The sequence below is a fragment of the Neoarius graeffei genome, chromosome 11 (assembly GCF_027579695.1).
Source record: "Neoarius graeffei isolate fNeoGra1 chromosome 11, fNeoGra1.pri, whole genome shotgun sequence".
Lineage (NCBI taxonomy): Eukaryota > Metazoa > Chordata > Actinopteri > Siluriformes > Ariidae > Neoarius > Neoarius graeffei.
In genome coordinates this window covers 67566323-67582803 of record NC_083579.1, presented here as the reverse complement: position 1 = coordinate 67582803, position 16481 = coordinate 67566323, and the positions used below count along the sequence as shown (strand labels likewise).

At 41.6% G+C, this 16481-nt stretch overlaps 1 protein-coding gene across 2 annotated transcripts in view; it reads right to left on the bottom strand.

The window, feature by feature from the left end:
* Positions 1 to 3579: 3579 nt before the first annotated feature.
* Positions 3580 to 16481, bottom strand: part of flvcr2a (FLVCR choline and putative heme transporter 2a) — a 50892-nt gene continuing 37990 nt past the window's right edge. The window contains exons 8-11 of one of the 2 annotated variants that reach the window (XM_060933154.1): positions 11918 to 12029; positions 7960 to 8024; positions 5815 to 5922; positions 3580 to 5253 (exon numbers count right to left, since the gene is read on the bottom strand). In XM_060933154.1, coding sequence (XP_060789137.1) covers positions 5200 to 5253; positions 5815 to 5922; positions 7960 to 8024; positions 11918 to 12029 — 339 coding nt within the window. In that variant the 3' untranslated portion in view covers positions 3580 to 5199. The remainder of the gene's footprint in view (positions 5254 to 5814; positions 5923 to 7959; positions 8025 to 11917; positions 12030 to 16481) is intronic. The other variant, XM_060933156.1, reaches the window with a different exon arrangement.

The window sequence follows — 16481 nt, the reverse complement described above, 5'->3', positions numbered from 1 at the left end:
TAATGCCGAGGGCTGCTACAGTGTTAGTAAATAATCCCGTGTTATTTTTTAAAAAGTAAATTAATAAGCACTGGATAAAACCCTATCTATCTTGTGTAAATAAAGATACAAATTTGGTTGTCTGGTGGTCAAGTGTTTGAGATGCTTTGCATTTACAATCGGGTTTCCTGTGGTGGTACATGTACGGACATTTGTATGGTTGCAAAAGCCATAAAAAATTTTTTAAACAAGACAGAACTCGACGCCAACGGCGTTGATAGGGATGCCTCCGCCTGGTAGACTACACGCCTTATTAAGTTGTGATTTGGGGATGGACATTTGACCTCACAGTAATCTTGACCTGTGACCTTTTAACCTCAAAATCTAATTAGTTCATGTTTGTCCCAAAGCACACAAATGGTGAAAGTTTGGTGAAATTCCTTTCATTTGCCTTGGAGGTATTGTGTTCACAAAGTTTTCGGACAGACATTTGACCTCACAGTGACCTTGACCTTAGACCTTTTGATCTCAAAATCTAATCAGTTCATCTTTGTACCAAAATGCACAAAGGGTGAAAGTTTGGTGAAATTCCTTTCATTAGTCTTTGAGATATGGTGTTCACAAAGTTTGGGGATGGACATTTGAGCTCACAGTAATCTTGACCTGTGACCTTTTAACCTCAAAATCTAATCAGTTCAGGTCTGTCCCCAAATGCACAAATGGTGAAAGTCTGGTGAAATTCGTTTCATTTGCCTTGGAGGTATTGTGTTCACAAGGTTTTCAGACAGACATTTGACCCCACAGTGACCTTCACCTTAGACTTTTTGATCTCAAAATCTAATCATTTCATCTTTGTCCCAAAGTGCACAAATGGTGAAAGTTTGGTGAAATTCCTTTCATTAGCCTTGGAGGTATTGTGTTCACAAGGTTTTCGGACAGACATTTGACCTCACAGTGACCTTGACCTTAGGCCTTTTAACCTCAAAATCTAATCAGTTCATGTTTGTTCCAAAGCGCACAAATGGTGAAAGTTTGGTGAAATTCCTTTCATTAGCCTTTGAGATATCGTGTTCACAAGGTTTCGGGACGCACGGACGGACGCACAACCCGAAAACATAATGCCTCCTGCACCTTAAGGTGGCAGAGGCATAAAAAATCAGATCCATGCATGACCATATTCTCTGAAGTATGGAGCTCCGCTACAGACGATTACAAGCAATAGAGAGGAGAACTGGAAAACAAAGGGAGCATACTGGAGGGATTATTATGATTCAATTAGAAGGTCAAATCCTATCAGGAGAATATGGGGGATATTTAAGAACATGGAAGGGGTCAGGAGGGAGTGGGACTATACAGTTTTGTCAGACAGACAACAGAATTGATTGGTGAGGACATTTAGCAGGGTGCATAGTTTTTGTAATCTGTCAGGAAGAGAGGAAGGCTAGAGAGGAAACAAAAAGAAAGTATGTAGAGGCCCCACAGAGGAAAGAGAGCACAGGGGACAAATAATGTCCCTGTTACCTTGAGTGAACTAAAGAAGGCACTGGCCAAATGTACAAGTTCATCTCTAGGGAAAGATGGAGTTTGTTATATAATGTTAAAATATACGAGCGACGAGGGGTTTCAGAAGCTTTTGAAGTTATATCATAAAGTTTCGGAGAACGGAAAGATTCCAACAGGATAGAAGGAAGCAGTTATTGTCCCTATTAGAAAGCCAGGGAAAGATGCAAGCAATCCAGTAAATTACATTACAATCCACTAATGTCTCATATAGGTAAGTTAATGCACTTCAAGGAGGAAAAGTTGACAATTTTTAGAGTGATTTTAGAAAAGGAAGCGGCACTAGTGACCCAATGTTAAAAGAGTCCCAAATTTAAAAAAAAAAAAAGAGACTGAGGTTGCTGTATTCTTTCATGTGGAGAAAGCATATATGTTGTGGAAAGAGTCTTCCAATTAAGATGCATTTGATGGGAGTAAGGGGAAATGTATTTCACTGGGTTATGGCGTTTTTAATTGGTAGAAGCATTCAAGTTAAAATACAATCAGTAATGTCCAGAAAGTGTGTGAGGGAGAATGGAACTCCTCAAGGGAGTGCGATAAGTCCAATTTTATTTACTGTTATGATAAATTATATATTTGAAGCCGTTCAGCCAGAAATGCAATACAAAATACAAGGCTTGGTAATGTCAGACGCAGGATACAGAGCATATCTTCGCAAAGTCTGTGTTACTGAGAGTCCTTATATGTATACGCTGTGATTGTGCTCTAATCAGGAACAGGTGCATGGTAATTAGTCCTAATGGCATGTGCTCCCAAGTGCTAACGCATGTGGATGTGAAAAATGTAACCAGAAACCATGTGACATATCAAGTTTGATATTCGATTGTAAATATATAGTAATGATGTAAAGTGAAAGCGCTGGTTCACTGCTGTCCACCAGACACCCAGCAGAGTCACACCATAATAAACGTGCTGTTTCTGGTGCGTGGCATGCAGTGTCAAAGAAAGGAATAAATATGTATTCGTAATTGCGATGTGTATCTCATTATTGGGATCGCTGTCACAAGACAATGCAACAATTTACTGACACAAAATACACTACGCAACTCGATGACCGCGAGCTGGTCTAATGTTAGCATGTCCACCTCTCGACCGGGAGATCATGAGTTCTACTCGCGGTCAGGTCATACCAAAGACCATCATAAAAATGGTGGCTACTGCCATCTGGTAAGGCACGCTGCAACACAAATGCGAGTAAGGAGTCAAACTCTCGTTGTTACCAGAGGACTAGTCCCCCACTGTAACCCTAGCTGTATAGGCAAGAGGCTGAGAGCTATCGAAATGGAGATCGGTGCTGCACCCATGCGCCTCAAAGAGCTGGTTAGTACTGGGACAGGAGACTGCCTGGGAAGACCAGATCCTGGCGTGGAAGGAACTTTGACTTGACACAATTCGATGGTTCATTTTATTATTCTGTTCAGACTGATTTTGTGCCCTTGCCCAATGTTTGGCAGCACGGTGGTGTAGTGGTTAGCATGGTCACCTCAAAGCAAGAAGGTTCCGGGTTTGAACCTCACAGAGTTTGCATGTTCTCCCCGTGTCTATGTAGGTTTCCTCCAGATGCTCCGGTTTCCCCCACAGTTCAAAGACATGCAGATGAGGTAAAATACCCAGCCACTGGGATTGTACAAGACAGTGCCGATCCCAAGCCTGAACAGATTGGGGAAGGTTGCATCAGGAAGGGCATCCGGTGTAAAACCTATGCCAAATCACATAAGCGGAACAGATCTGCTGTAGCGACCCCGAATGTTTGAGAGCAGTCAGAAGAAGAAGCATTGGTTTACAACATAATTAAAGAAGTAAATATGATGTGGCTAAATAATTATGTTCCTTCAAACTTTTTTCCAAAAGTCTGGTGTCACCTGCCAGCCATTAAAGCACTTCAGTATTTCATCAATTCATATTCCGTTCAAATCCAAGTAGAGACGGTATTTTATAAATACACAAAAACATAAACTATAAAAGTAATTCTCAACATAGAGTTTAAACTACATTATCTTTTCTTATTTGAGAGAAAATACTCTGAAATATAGCCAACAGCCAATCAAGGAAGCCTTCACATCACCATTGGAAGCAGCTCCTCAGTGATCCTACATGCCAGAACATTTGATATACTTTTTCATAATCAGGGTATACTTTTCAGGTCCACAATAGTCCAAAAATTAAACCTGAGCTTTTTGTGTTTCTCTGCTGCCAAAACTGACCATTTGAGATGTAAATTAACTGCACAGAATTTCAAAGCTACAGGTCATATACTGGTCAGGTTACATGTGGTGAGAAGACAGCATATGGTGTATTTCTAAAATTGACCCACTTTCTTATAGTCCACAAGAGTAAAGTATACATCGTGAAAATATGTTGAAATGTCTATGGTTTTAAGTACAAATTTTCAAGTCCTGTTCAGCTGTGTTTGTACAGTACACGGTGGTAACTGGAAAAAACAAGTGAAGTGGTAACGATCCTTGTGGTTTTCCAGAGAGGACACTTTTTTTGACAGACTCAAATTTGAACCACATGTGAAGCTCTGCTGCAAACGTGTCTCACATCTGTTTCAAGTCCTGTTTTTTACTGCACAACAACAAAGTATTCTACTTCAAAACAGAAATATTTTCTTTAAAAAATAATTTACAACCTCGTCATATGGGGAGTGTTTTCCAGAGAGGACATTTTTGATGGACAAAAGATGCTCTCAGTAGTTTACAAAAAAAAAAAAAAGTAACTTCCAGTTATATATCTATTATGAATGAAAGTAGTATACGTCTCAAACCTAGTTAATGCTAAAAAATGCAATTCTCAATTTAACCAGTAAAATCTAAATGTGGGCGGCACGGTGGTGTAGTGGTTAGCACCGTCGCCTCACAGCAAGAAGGTCCGGGTTCGAGCCCCGTGGCCGGCGAGGGCCTTTCTGTGTGGAGTTTGCATGTTCTCCCCGTGTCCACGTAGGTTTCCTCCGGGTGCTCCGGTTTCCCCCACAGTCCAAAGACATGCAGGTTAGGTTAACTGGTGACTCTAAATTGACCGTAGGTGTGAATGTGAGTGTGAATGGTTGTCTGTGTCTATGTGTCAGCCCTGTGATGACCTGGCAACTTGTCCAGGGTGTACCCCGCCTTTCGCCCGTAGTCAGCTGGGATAGGCTCCAGCTTGCCTGTGACCCTGTAGAAGGATAAAGCGGCTAGAGATAATGAGATGATATATATATTACATTACACAGGACCTAGTTGCAGGTGTTAGTTGGTCTTATAGAAAAAGACAGCCATGATTGTGAAACAGCCCATATACATGAAATCCAATTTGACATAAAGACAGTCCAGTTCTCAGAGAAGTAGTAAAACAAAAGAAAGACACATTCCTAATATTGTTCATATTGTAAGCATCTGTTGTTGGTTAACAAACCTAAAGTGCATGATGTCCTAAAAATAAATGAAAGTAAATTCCCTCTCTCCATCTATTATCAACAGTTCAAATATCATTATCACCCTAAACTTCAGTGTTGGTGCTTTTTCTGGATATGACTTTTTTGTATCAAATAGATCTTGTTTCGTTCTCTCAGTCAAAAAGTTCATATGTAAATGAACATCCCAAATTTATCTCAAAGTTCCTCGGAGAAGGATGCACCGTTCCTTGCATGTGTGCTGATCTGTATGCAAGATAACTTAATTTCTACATCTTGGTCTGTTTCACTGATATTCCATCTTCTTGGTGTCTTGGCTGTATCTGAACAAATAAAGCAAAAAAAAAAAAAAAGATAAAATTGTATTACCCAATAGAATAATTCTGCAAAATCATTAATTGAACTTTTCTGCACCAAGAACAGCCGGGAATTTATTCGTTAGATTATTTCAGATCATATAACTGTATTTGTCCTTATGCTCTCCATCTTGCAGGAACATAGTGTGATTAGAGCTGCTTATAATGCTGCACTAATGATACAGTCATTCTGGAGTAAAGAAAAGCCATAGAACAGTGTTTTCCACAGCTACACACAGTAAGGGAAATAAGTATTCAACACATCAACTATTTTTCTATTAAACATATTGGTAGTGCAGATCTTCACATGGAATGTTGAGGAAACATTGGTATTAATTCAATAAAAATACACAGAAAAAAATCATAATATTCCAATCCATAAAAAAAGTTATGTGTCGTAATGTGGAATGACACAGGGAAAAAGTATAGAAAACTAAAAATATTGAAAATTTGTAGAATGAACTGAAAATCATGATTCACCATTTCACTTAAAGACTGGTTGTGTAGAAAAATGAGCCAAAATCCCACCTGACAGGAGTGGATCCGGGAAAATGGGAAGGGAGGGGCATCAACCCAGAAAGCCCGGGGGTCCGGGGACTGCCAGAGGTCCCCGGAAGCTCTGCAGTTTTTAAATGCCTGGAGATGCATTTTGAGCTGTCAGAGCATGTTGTAAATTAAATCTCTTACCATATCAAAAATATGTTTTAAAAGTCGGAACTTTCAAGACCATTTTATTAGTCACTGAAAATGATATTGTCAGAGTTGCAGGTATATGCAGAGAACATAATTACATCTGATATATGGTAATGTTTATGTAAGTTGCATTCTTATATAATGCATTACCACATGACACTACAGTGTAGTACACTGACCACAAAACACCTTATATCAATAAATTATGACTATTTTAGCAACTGCAACCTGAGCGCCTCCTCAGGACATATAACGTACATATAAGGCAGTGAAAAAACACAGGTGAACTGAGGGAATGTAAGTGGCCACTTAAGACAGAGCTTAATACCTAGATAACTATCAACAAAGACTATACAATGATTGTGTGAATTACATGTAAGTCCTATAATAAGTCTTAGTTCCCAAGACTTGGTGGATTTCAAGCAGATTTTCTTCAGAGCCGTTGCAAAAATCAACATCTCTCACAGCCCTTTCCAGCCGCTGTCGTAAAACTCAAAGTGAAGCTCACCCCCAAAACAGCACGTGTCCCATGTACATACACAGGGTATAGTGAGTACAGAGATACCCTATTAATGAATACGAGCAGTAGCCGGACAGCTGACGTGTGTGTGTGTGTGTGTGTGTGTGTGTGTGTGTGTGTACGCAGTAAGCCTGCTGCAGCATCTTATCATTTTGGCTTATGAACATGCATGTTAACAATATCATAACCATAAAAGGATGGCGCAAACCCTTTACATGTAGTCTACAGTGCAGTCCGGGAATACAGTATGTTATTATATTGATACATGAAGTTCTGGCGCCCTGTTAAAATCCAACAGGACTCACCCAACTTGCTTTTCACTGCATTCATGTCATAAGCAAAAAAACCTAAGCTACTATTAAATATAAATTTATACCTTAAACTCTTCAGCTCAATCCCTCATAATTATTATTAGTTTTAAAAAGACCTTATTAAGGGCGGCACGGTGGTGTAGTGGTTAGCGCTGTCGCCTCACAGCAAGAAGGTCTGGGTTCGAGCCCCGTAGCTGGCGAGGGCCTTTCTATGTGGAGTTTGCATGTTGTCCGCGTGGGTTTCCTCCGGGTGCTCCGGTTTCCCCCACAGTCCAAAGACATGCAGGTTAGGTTAACTGGTGACTCTAAATTGACTGTAGATGTGAGTGTGAATGGTTGTCTGTGTCTATGTGTCAGCCCTGTGATGACCTGGCGACTTGTCCAGGGTGTACCCCACCTTTCGCCCGTAGTCAGCCGGGATAGGCTCCGGCTTGCCTGCAACCCTGTAGGACAGGATAAAGCGGCTAGAGATAATGAGATGAGACCTTATTAATTAAAAAATGGCGGGCATATCTTGGTATCTGCAATACAATCAAGTCACAATTCCAAGTAGCCATGCACGAAAACTTTTTTTTTTTTTTACACAGGGGAGGGGGGCGCTGGGTGCACCCCCCCCTTTAAATCCACGCCAGCCTGAACACTGCAAAAGATTAGTTTCTTCATGCAGGAAACATCTTGAAGCCGTCATTGCAAACAAAGATGTCTCCAAGTATTAAATAAATTTCGTTTCACGTGTTCAATACTTTATTTTCTGTGTCATTCCACTTTATTTCAGATTCTGAAATCTGCTTGCCCAAGGATAAATGCATTTATTAGGGATAAAATCAGCTCATATGTTTCAAGTCTTTATTTTTATGTAAAGCTGCTTCGCGACATGTCTGTTGTTAAAAGCGCTATGCAAATAAACTGACGTGACTTGACTTGAAATCAAACCAGCCTGTCTGGAACCAGCAACCAGGCCACAGTTTAAGTCACTGAGATCACATTTCTCCCCTATTCTTATGTTTGACGTGAAACATTTAACTGAAGCTCTTGACTTGTACCTGCATGATATTATATTTTTAAAAAGTGGCCAGTGAGTGTAACTCATAATAGAAAAGCAGGATTTGATTTCATCCTAAGAGGAAATATATTCAGACACACACTTACAGCTTCTGATTCTGCCTCTGCTTGCAGGTTCACCTTTTGCCGCCGCAGGTCTGCCTTTATAAAAACTTAAAATGAAAGCAAGGTGAAACACAATCATGAACAAAATAAGTGTGTGAGAGCTAGGTACTTTATGACTTTTATTCAGGAAATTTTATATATATATAAAGGGCAAAGGGGTCTTATTTCTTCCCCGTTTCAGACACTAGAGGGCAAGAAGTATTCTTAACATATTATATTACAGTCGTTTAGCAGACACTCCTATCCAGAGCCATGGACCCTGAGCAGTGGGCAGCCCAGGGAGCAGTTGGGGTTTAGGTGCCTCACTCAATAGCACTTCAGCCATTCCTGCTGGTCCAGGGACTCAAACCAGCGACCTTTTGGTCCCAAAGCTGTGTCTCTAACCTCTCGGCCATGGCTTCCCCATACTATCCAACATACTATCAAAAGGTTTTTATATTGCATTTCTAGCTAAGTGTGCTTCTCATGATATATACAGTGGTGCTTGAAAGTTTGTGAACCCTTTAGAATTTTCTATATTTCTGCATAAATATGACCTAAAACATCATCAGATTTTCACACAAGTCCTAAAAGTAGATAAAGAGAACCCAGTTAAACAAATGAGACAAAAATATTATACTTGGTCATTTATTTATTGAGGAAAATGATCCAATATTACATATCTGTGAGTGGCAAAAGTATGTGAACCTTTGCTTTCAGTATCTGGTGTGACCCCCTTGTACAGCAATAACTGCAACTAAACGTTTGCGGAAGCTGTTGATCAGTCCTGCACACCGGATTGGAGGAATTTTAGCCCATTCCTCAGAACAGCTTCAACTCTGGGATGTGGGTGGGTTTCCTCACATGAACTGCTCGCTTCAGGTCCTTCCACAACATTTCGATTGGATTAAGGTCAGGACTTTGACTTGGCCATTCCAAAACATTCACTTTATTCTTCTTTAACCATTCTTTGGTAGAACAACTTGTGTGCTTAGGGTTGTTGTCTTGCTGCATGACCCACCTTCTCTTGAGATTCAGTTCAGGTCCTGACATTTTCCTTTAGAATTCGCTGGTATAATTCAGAATTCGTTGTTCCCTCAGTGATGGCAAGCCGTCCTGGCCCAGATGCAGCAAAACAGACCCAAACCATGATACTACCACCACCATGTTTCACAGAAGGGATAAGGTTCTTATGCTAGAATGCAGTGTTTTCCTTTCTCCAAACATAACGCTTCTCATTTAAACCAAAAAGTTCTATTTTGGTCTCATCCGTCCACAAAGCATTTTTCCAATAGCCTTCTGGCTTGTCCACATGATCTTGAGCAAATTGCAGATGAGCAGCAATGTGCTTTTTGGAGAGCAGTGGTTTTCTCCTTGCAACCCTGCCATGCACACCATTGTTGTTCAGTGTTCTCCTGATGGTGGACTTATGAACATGAACATTAGCCAGTGTGAGAGAGGCCTTCAGTTGCTTAGAAGTTACCCTGGGTCCTTTATGACCTCGCCGACTATTACACGCCTTGCTCTTGGAGTGATCTTTGTTGGTCGACCACTCCTGGGGAGGGTAACAATGGTCTTGAATTTCCTCCATTTGTACACAATCTGTCTGACTGTGGATTGGTGGAGTCCAAACTCTTTAGAGATGGCTTTGTAACCTTTTCCAGTCTGGTGAGCATCAACAATGCTTTTTCTGAGGTCCTCAGAAATCTCCTTTGTTCGTGCCATGATACACTTCCACAAACCTGATCAGACTTTGATAGATCCCTGTTCTTTAAATAAAACAGGGTGCCCACTCATACCTGATTGTCATCCCATTGATTGAAAACACCAGACTCTAATTTCACCTTCAAAGTAACTGCTAATCCTAGAGGTTCATATACTTTTGCCACTCACAGATATGTAATTTTGGATCATTTTCCTCAATAAATAAATGACAAAGTATGATATTTTTGTCTCATTTGTTTAACTGGGTTCTCTTTATCTACTTTTAAGACTTGTGTGAAAATCCAATGATGTTTTAGGTCATATTTATGCAGAAATATAGAAAATTCTAAAGGGTTCACAAACTTTCAAGCACCACTGTAGCACAACATACATTGGATATAAAAAGTATACACACACTGTTAAAATGATAGGTTTTTCTGATGTAAAAAAAATGAGACCATGATAAATAATTTCAAAATTTTTCCCACCTTTAATGTGACCGATAACCTGGACAATTCAATTGAAAAACAAACAAATTTGTGAGGGGGAAAAACATAAACAAACAAACAAAAAAATTTACAATAATCTGGTTGCATAAGTGTGCACACCCTGAAACTAAGACTTTATTGAAGCACCTTTTGATTTAATTACAGCATTCAGTCTTTTTGGGTCGGAATCTATCAGCCTGCCGCATCTAGACTTGGCAATATTTGCCCACTCTTCCTTGCAAAAGCGCTCCAAATATGTCAGATTGCGAGGGCATCTCTTGTGCGCAGCCCTCTTCAGGTCACCCCACAGATTTTCAATTGGGTTTAGGTCTGGGCTCTGGCTGGGCCATTCCAAAACTTTAATTCTTTTGTTGATTTTGATGTATGCTTGGAGTCATTGTCATGCTGAAAGATGAAATTCCTCTTCATCTTCAACTTTCTAGCAGACACCTGCTAGATTTTGGGCCAAAAACCTGCAGGTTTTGGGCCAAAATTGACTGGTATTTAGAACTGTTCATAATTCTCTCCACCTTGACTAAAGCCCCTGTTCCAGTTGAAGAAAAACAACACCAAAACATGATGCTGCCACCACCATGCTTCACCGTGGGTCTGGTGTTCTTTTGGTGATGCGCAGTGTTGTTTTTGCACCAAACATACCTTTAGGAATGGTGGCCAAAAAGTTCAACCTTGGTTTCATCAGACCATAACACATTTTCCCACATGCTTTTGGGAGAGCTGATGTAAAATTTAGCCAGGCCTGGATGTTTTTCTTTATAAGAAAAGGCTTCCATCTTGCGACCCTACCTCATAGTCCAGACATATGGAGAATACGTGAGATTGTTGTCACATGTAGTACACAACCAGTACTTGCCAGAAATTCCTGCAGCTCCTTCAGTGTTGCTGTAGGCCTCTTGGCAGCCTCCCTGACCAGTTTTCGTCTTGTCTTTTCATCAATTTTGGAGGGACGTCCAGTTCTCGGTAATGTCACTGTTGTCCCATATTTTCTCCACTTCTTGATGACTGTCTTCACTGTGCTCCATGGTATATCTAATGCCGTGGAAATGTTTTTGTCCCCTTCTCCTGACAGATACCTTTCAACAATGAGATCCCTTTGATGCTTTGTAAGCTCTCTGTGAACCCTGGCTTTTGCTGGAGGATGCAACTGAGTAAATGTCTGGACTTTATTTGGGGTTAATCAGAGTCATTTTAATTGATGGCAGCTATGAACCCAAAAAGACTGAATGCTGTAATTAAATCAAAAGATGCTTCAACAAAGTATTAGTTTAAGGGTGTGCAGACTTAACAGATTTGTTTTTCAGTTGAACTGTTCAGGTTATAGGTCACATTAAAGGTGGGAAAAGTTTTGAAATTATTTATCGTGTTCTCATTTTTTTTTTTACACCAGAAAAACCTATCATTTTAACGGGGCATGTACACTTTTTATATCCAATGTATATCACTTGAATCTGCTACTTTGACCAGAACTAATTTAGGGGTTTCACAGGAAATCACTGATTCCCCCCACCAACAACATTATAGCCTTTTGTGTAGATTCATAATAGACATATCGCCAATTAAATATATTTTAGTTCCAGTTTGTAACACAATTGTGGAACTGTTAGAATTGTGAGAAAAAAAATTTTCAGTCATAAATAATTCACCAACACAAGCAGTGCCCAATCATACGTTTGGTCACGAATAGCTGAGTACTGTGTTTTCTTCAGGAGTGATGCACATGGTTGATTTTCAGAAGAAAGAAGTGCCTTTACCTGTAATAATGGTCCCTAAAAGGAGGAAAACACAGAGGAAGATGTTCCCAGCTAGTATGCTGTAGGAGTCAATGATCTTGCCTTGACAAATGATGAATATGATGCCAAACACCTGCATTGAAGATAATGACTGGGAGTTTATTTCTTATCATACTTGGGAAGACTCAGGGCTTCCTGTGTCTTAGTGACCATCTTGCATGAACATTGCCTTAGAACGTGCAATTATCTCTATCTTTATTATCAAGCTCATCACTTCCTTCTTCTTCATCCTTCCACCCCCATGCACATGCTATAAAACATCTCATTCGCATGTGCTTCTTCCATTCCCCCCTTGCTTCTAACTATTTAACATGCTCTATATAATTCACAATATGTTAAAGTTTAAGTAATTCAAGAGCCTATGCCTAACCTCAAAAAAATGTCATACAGTATATTATTTTATAGTAAACATGCCAGCTATAGACTCGGATGCAAAATGCAGTGAGAGATTAGAGAATGCAACTTTATAGCCATTTACTTTATCTGTACTTTTACATACTACGGAATATGAACTTTGAACTACTACTATTGCTAACATTATTTGGCACCATTCTTCAAAATGCATATAATTCACACATACATACAGTGGTGCTTGAAAGTTTGTGAACCCTTTAGAATTTTTTATATTTCTGCATAAATATATGCAGCTTCTTCATAAATATACTGAGCTTCTTCTCCGTGCTCTCGCGGAAGGCGGTCGCATTCTCTGTCTCTCCCTTCCCTTATCGTTCCTGTTTCTGCTGTCTTGTCTGTCTAGTGTCTATACTTTTGAGAGACTCTCTCCGCACTGCTCTCCAAACTAAAAACCATGGAATTGATAAACTGGTCTCTTCACGCAATTGACACAATCTTCTCGATGAGAAGCCTGGGTTCAGGGGAACCAGCCTGTCCTGCCGGAACGTTCGCAGCTGGCTACGCGATGGATGTGTGGGAGCGGTGGCGGGTCGTGTGCCTGGTGGTTCTTTCTGTGGAGGACATTGAAGACATCTACCTGTTCGGAACCATGATTACAGGACTTTTGCTGATTAGATTAGGCATTGCGGGGTAGCATGGTGGTGTAGTGGTTAGCGCTGTCGCCTCACAGCAAGAAGGTCCGAGTTCGAGCCCCGTGGCCGGCGAGGGCCTTTCTGTGCGCAGTTTGCATGTTCTCCCCATGTCCGCGTGGGTTTCCTCCGGGTGCTCCGGTTTCCCCCACAGTCCAAAGACATGCAGGTTAGGTTAACTGGTGACTCTAAATTGACCGTAGGTGTGAATGTGAGTGTGAATGGTTGTCTGTGTCTATGTGTCGGCCCTGTGATGACCTGGCGACTTGTCCAGGGTGTACCCCGCCTTTCGCCCGTAGTCAGCTGGGATAGGCTCCAGCTTGCCTGCGACCCTGTAGAACATTTGTAAGAGCCTTTTCTTACAAAGCCCCACTGTTATGGAACAGCCTTCCAAGTAATGTTCGGGAATCAGACACAGTCTCAGCATTTAAGTCTAGGCTGAAAACATATCTGTTTAGTCAAGCCTTTTGTTAATGGTGTTTATGAGGTAAAGGAGTAGATCTGGAGGGTCCTCAGACATAGAGTGTTTTGGTAAACTGGGATGTATGGATGCTGTCAGTCCCCACTCGCTTGCTCACTCGAGTTTGTTGACGGTGTAGTGGCTGGCTGCTTTATGTCCCGGGGCTCCCTCATGCCTGTGTTACCTTCTGGCTCTCTCCTTTTAGTTATGCTGTCATAGTTAGTTGCCGGAGTCCCTGCTTGTACTCGGTGCAATATGTATACTGTTCCTACTTATTCAGATGACATTGGGCATACCTAACCACCTGTGTTTTCTTTCTCTCCCCCCCACCCCAAATCTGTCCCTCTGAGTTACATGGAGTCAACAGGAAATCTTTTGGTGGAGACGGTGGGGACCTCGACTGGCTATCGTAGCCTACAGGGAATCGGCCGTCAGACATTCTGTCGCATGTCCCAGACCCAGTGAAATGTAACTGAATTGTCTTGGCCAGGCCTAAGGGTCCCCTCTGCATCTCATCATTGCTGAGGAGTGTGCTCCCATCACCCAATCAAGCATCCAGCCAGAGCAGGTCATGATATATTTTTTACCATATTAACATGCCATTGTGTGTTATGCCTGATGTAAAGACTCTCGTCTCTGCGAGCCTACCACACAGATTTAATACTTGTCATTTTTAGGGCATACCTAACAACGTGTTTTCTTTCTCTCTCTCTCTCTCTCCCCCCCCCCCATCTGTCCCTCTGAGTTACATGTTGATCCTGGGATTGAGATGCTGGCCTCTTCTGCCCCTCGGACCTGCTTGATCCATCCTGGTGCCCTGTGTCTGGTCGGAGTTTTATCGCCCCACTCCTGTGAAGGACGGCCCCATGAGGACAGTTGAGGGTTATACCTGTTAAAACTGTTAATATTATAGTCAGGCTGTCTGTTGTTGCCCAAATGAGGATGGGTTCCCTTTTGAGTCTGGTTCCTCTCGAGGTTTCTTCCTCATGTCGTCTGAGGGAGTTTTTCCTTGCCACCGTCGCCACAGGCTTGCTCATGGGGGATAGATTAGGGATAAAATTAGCTCATGTTTTAAGTCGTTCAAATTCTGTAAAGCTGCTTTGCGACAATGTTTGTTAAAAGCGCTGTACAAATAAATTTGATTTGATTTGATTTAGAACAGGATAAAGCGGCTAGAGATAATGAGATGAGATTAGGCATTGCCCTGGTTTATCGAGGAAATCAGAAAACGGTGACAGCTGTTCAAAGCCCCATAAAGCTGCCCGACATGATTGAAGCGGTGGGCAGAGCTGTCGGCACTCAGACTGGCTATTCAGAATTTGAACCGCAACATGGATAACATCATGGAGAAAGCTTTCGGCTTTGCAGAGGAAAATGGATTCAAGAGGCCAGTATGGACAATCAGAGTAGTTGTGTAAAGGAATGCGTCTGCTCGACCCAAACAAGTCCAATCTTATCTGCTTTCGGCTCCCTTAGACAGCACTGGCCTTGGCCAAGGCCGTTGCTGGGGAAACAATTCTCCCCGGAGGTCACTGCTGTTAGACTCTCTCGTATTCCTCCCCCCTCTTCCTGCGGTCGCTGCTTCACCCCCAATGTGACAAGCGGGTGCGTGACCAGCGGACGGCTGCTTGCTTGTGCTGGGTTACCTCTACCTCCTTCCCTCCCCCCACCCCTCCCCTCCTTTACCCCCACCCCTGATCGCCCCCCTTCCCCCCCTCAAGTCCCAAGTTTTCATGTTGTAAAGTGTACTTGTGTTATTTTGTGCTAATGTGCTGAGGTTTTTATTAATGTTCCCACACTGTACTCCTCACAGGAGCATAGTGTGGGGGTTGCTTTTTTTTCCTCCTCCCCTTTCCTCATGTTACTCTGTATTTTTTTTCTTTTCATCCCTGTCTTCCTGTCCTGTTACTCCCCCTTGTGTGTGTGTGTGTGTGTGTGTGTGTGTGTGTGTGTGTGTGTGTGTGTGTGTGTGTGTGTGTGTAAGGACAGGTTGATGGTCAATTTCGCTGTTACTTGTGACTAGTGATAATAAAGGGTTCGTTCATTCATTCATAAATATGAAGTAAAACATCATCAGATTTTCATGCAAGTCCTAAAAGTAGATAAAGAGAACCCAGTTAAACAAATGAGACAAAAATATTTTACTTGGTCATTTATTTATTGAGGAAAATGATCCAATATTACATATCTGTGAGTGGCAAAAGTATGTGAACCTCTAGGATTAGCAGTTAATTTGAAGGTGAAATTAGAGTCAGGTGTTTTCAATCAGTGGGATGACAATCAGGTGTGAGTGGGCACCCTGTTTTATTTAAAGAACAGGGATCTATCAAAGTCTGATCTTCACAACACATGTTTGTGGAAGTGTATCATGGCACAAACAAAGGAGATTTCTGAGGACCTCAGAAAAAGCGTTGTTGACGCTCATCAGGCTGGAAAAGGTTACAAAACCATCTCTAAAGAGTTTGGACTCCACCAATCCACAGTCAGACAGATTGTGTACAAATGGAGGAAATTCAAGACCATTGTTACCCTCCCCAGGAGTGGGCGAACAACAAAGATCACTCCAAGAACAAGGTGTGTAATAGTCGACAAGGTCACAAAGGACCCCAGGGTAACTTCTAAACAACTGAAGGCCTCTCTCACATTGGCTAATGTTCATGTTCATGAGTCCACCATCAGGAGAACCCTGAACAACAATGGTGTGCATGGCAGGATTGCAAGGAGAAAGTCACTGCTCTCCAAAAAAACATTGCTGCTCATCCGCAGTTTGCTAAAGATCACGTGGACAAGCCAGAAGGCTATTGGAAAAATGTATTGTGGACGGATGAGACCAAAATAGAACTTTTTGGTTTAAATGAGAAGCGTTGTGTTTGGAGAAAGGAAAACACTGCATTCCAGCATAAGAACCTTATCCCATCTGTGAAACATGGTGGTGGTAGTATCATGGTTTGGACGGCTTGCCATCATTGATGGAACAATGAATTCTGAATTATACCAGCAAATTCTAAAGGAAAATGTCAGG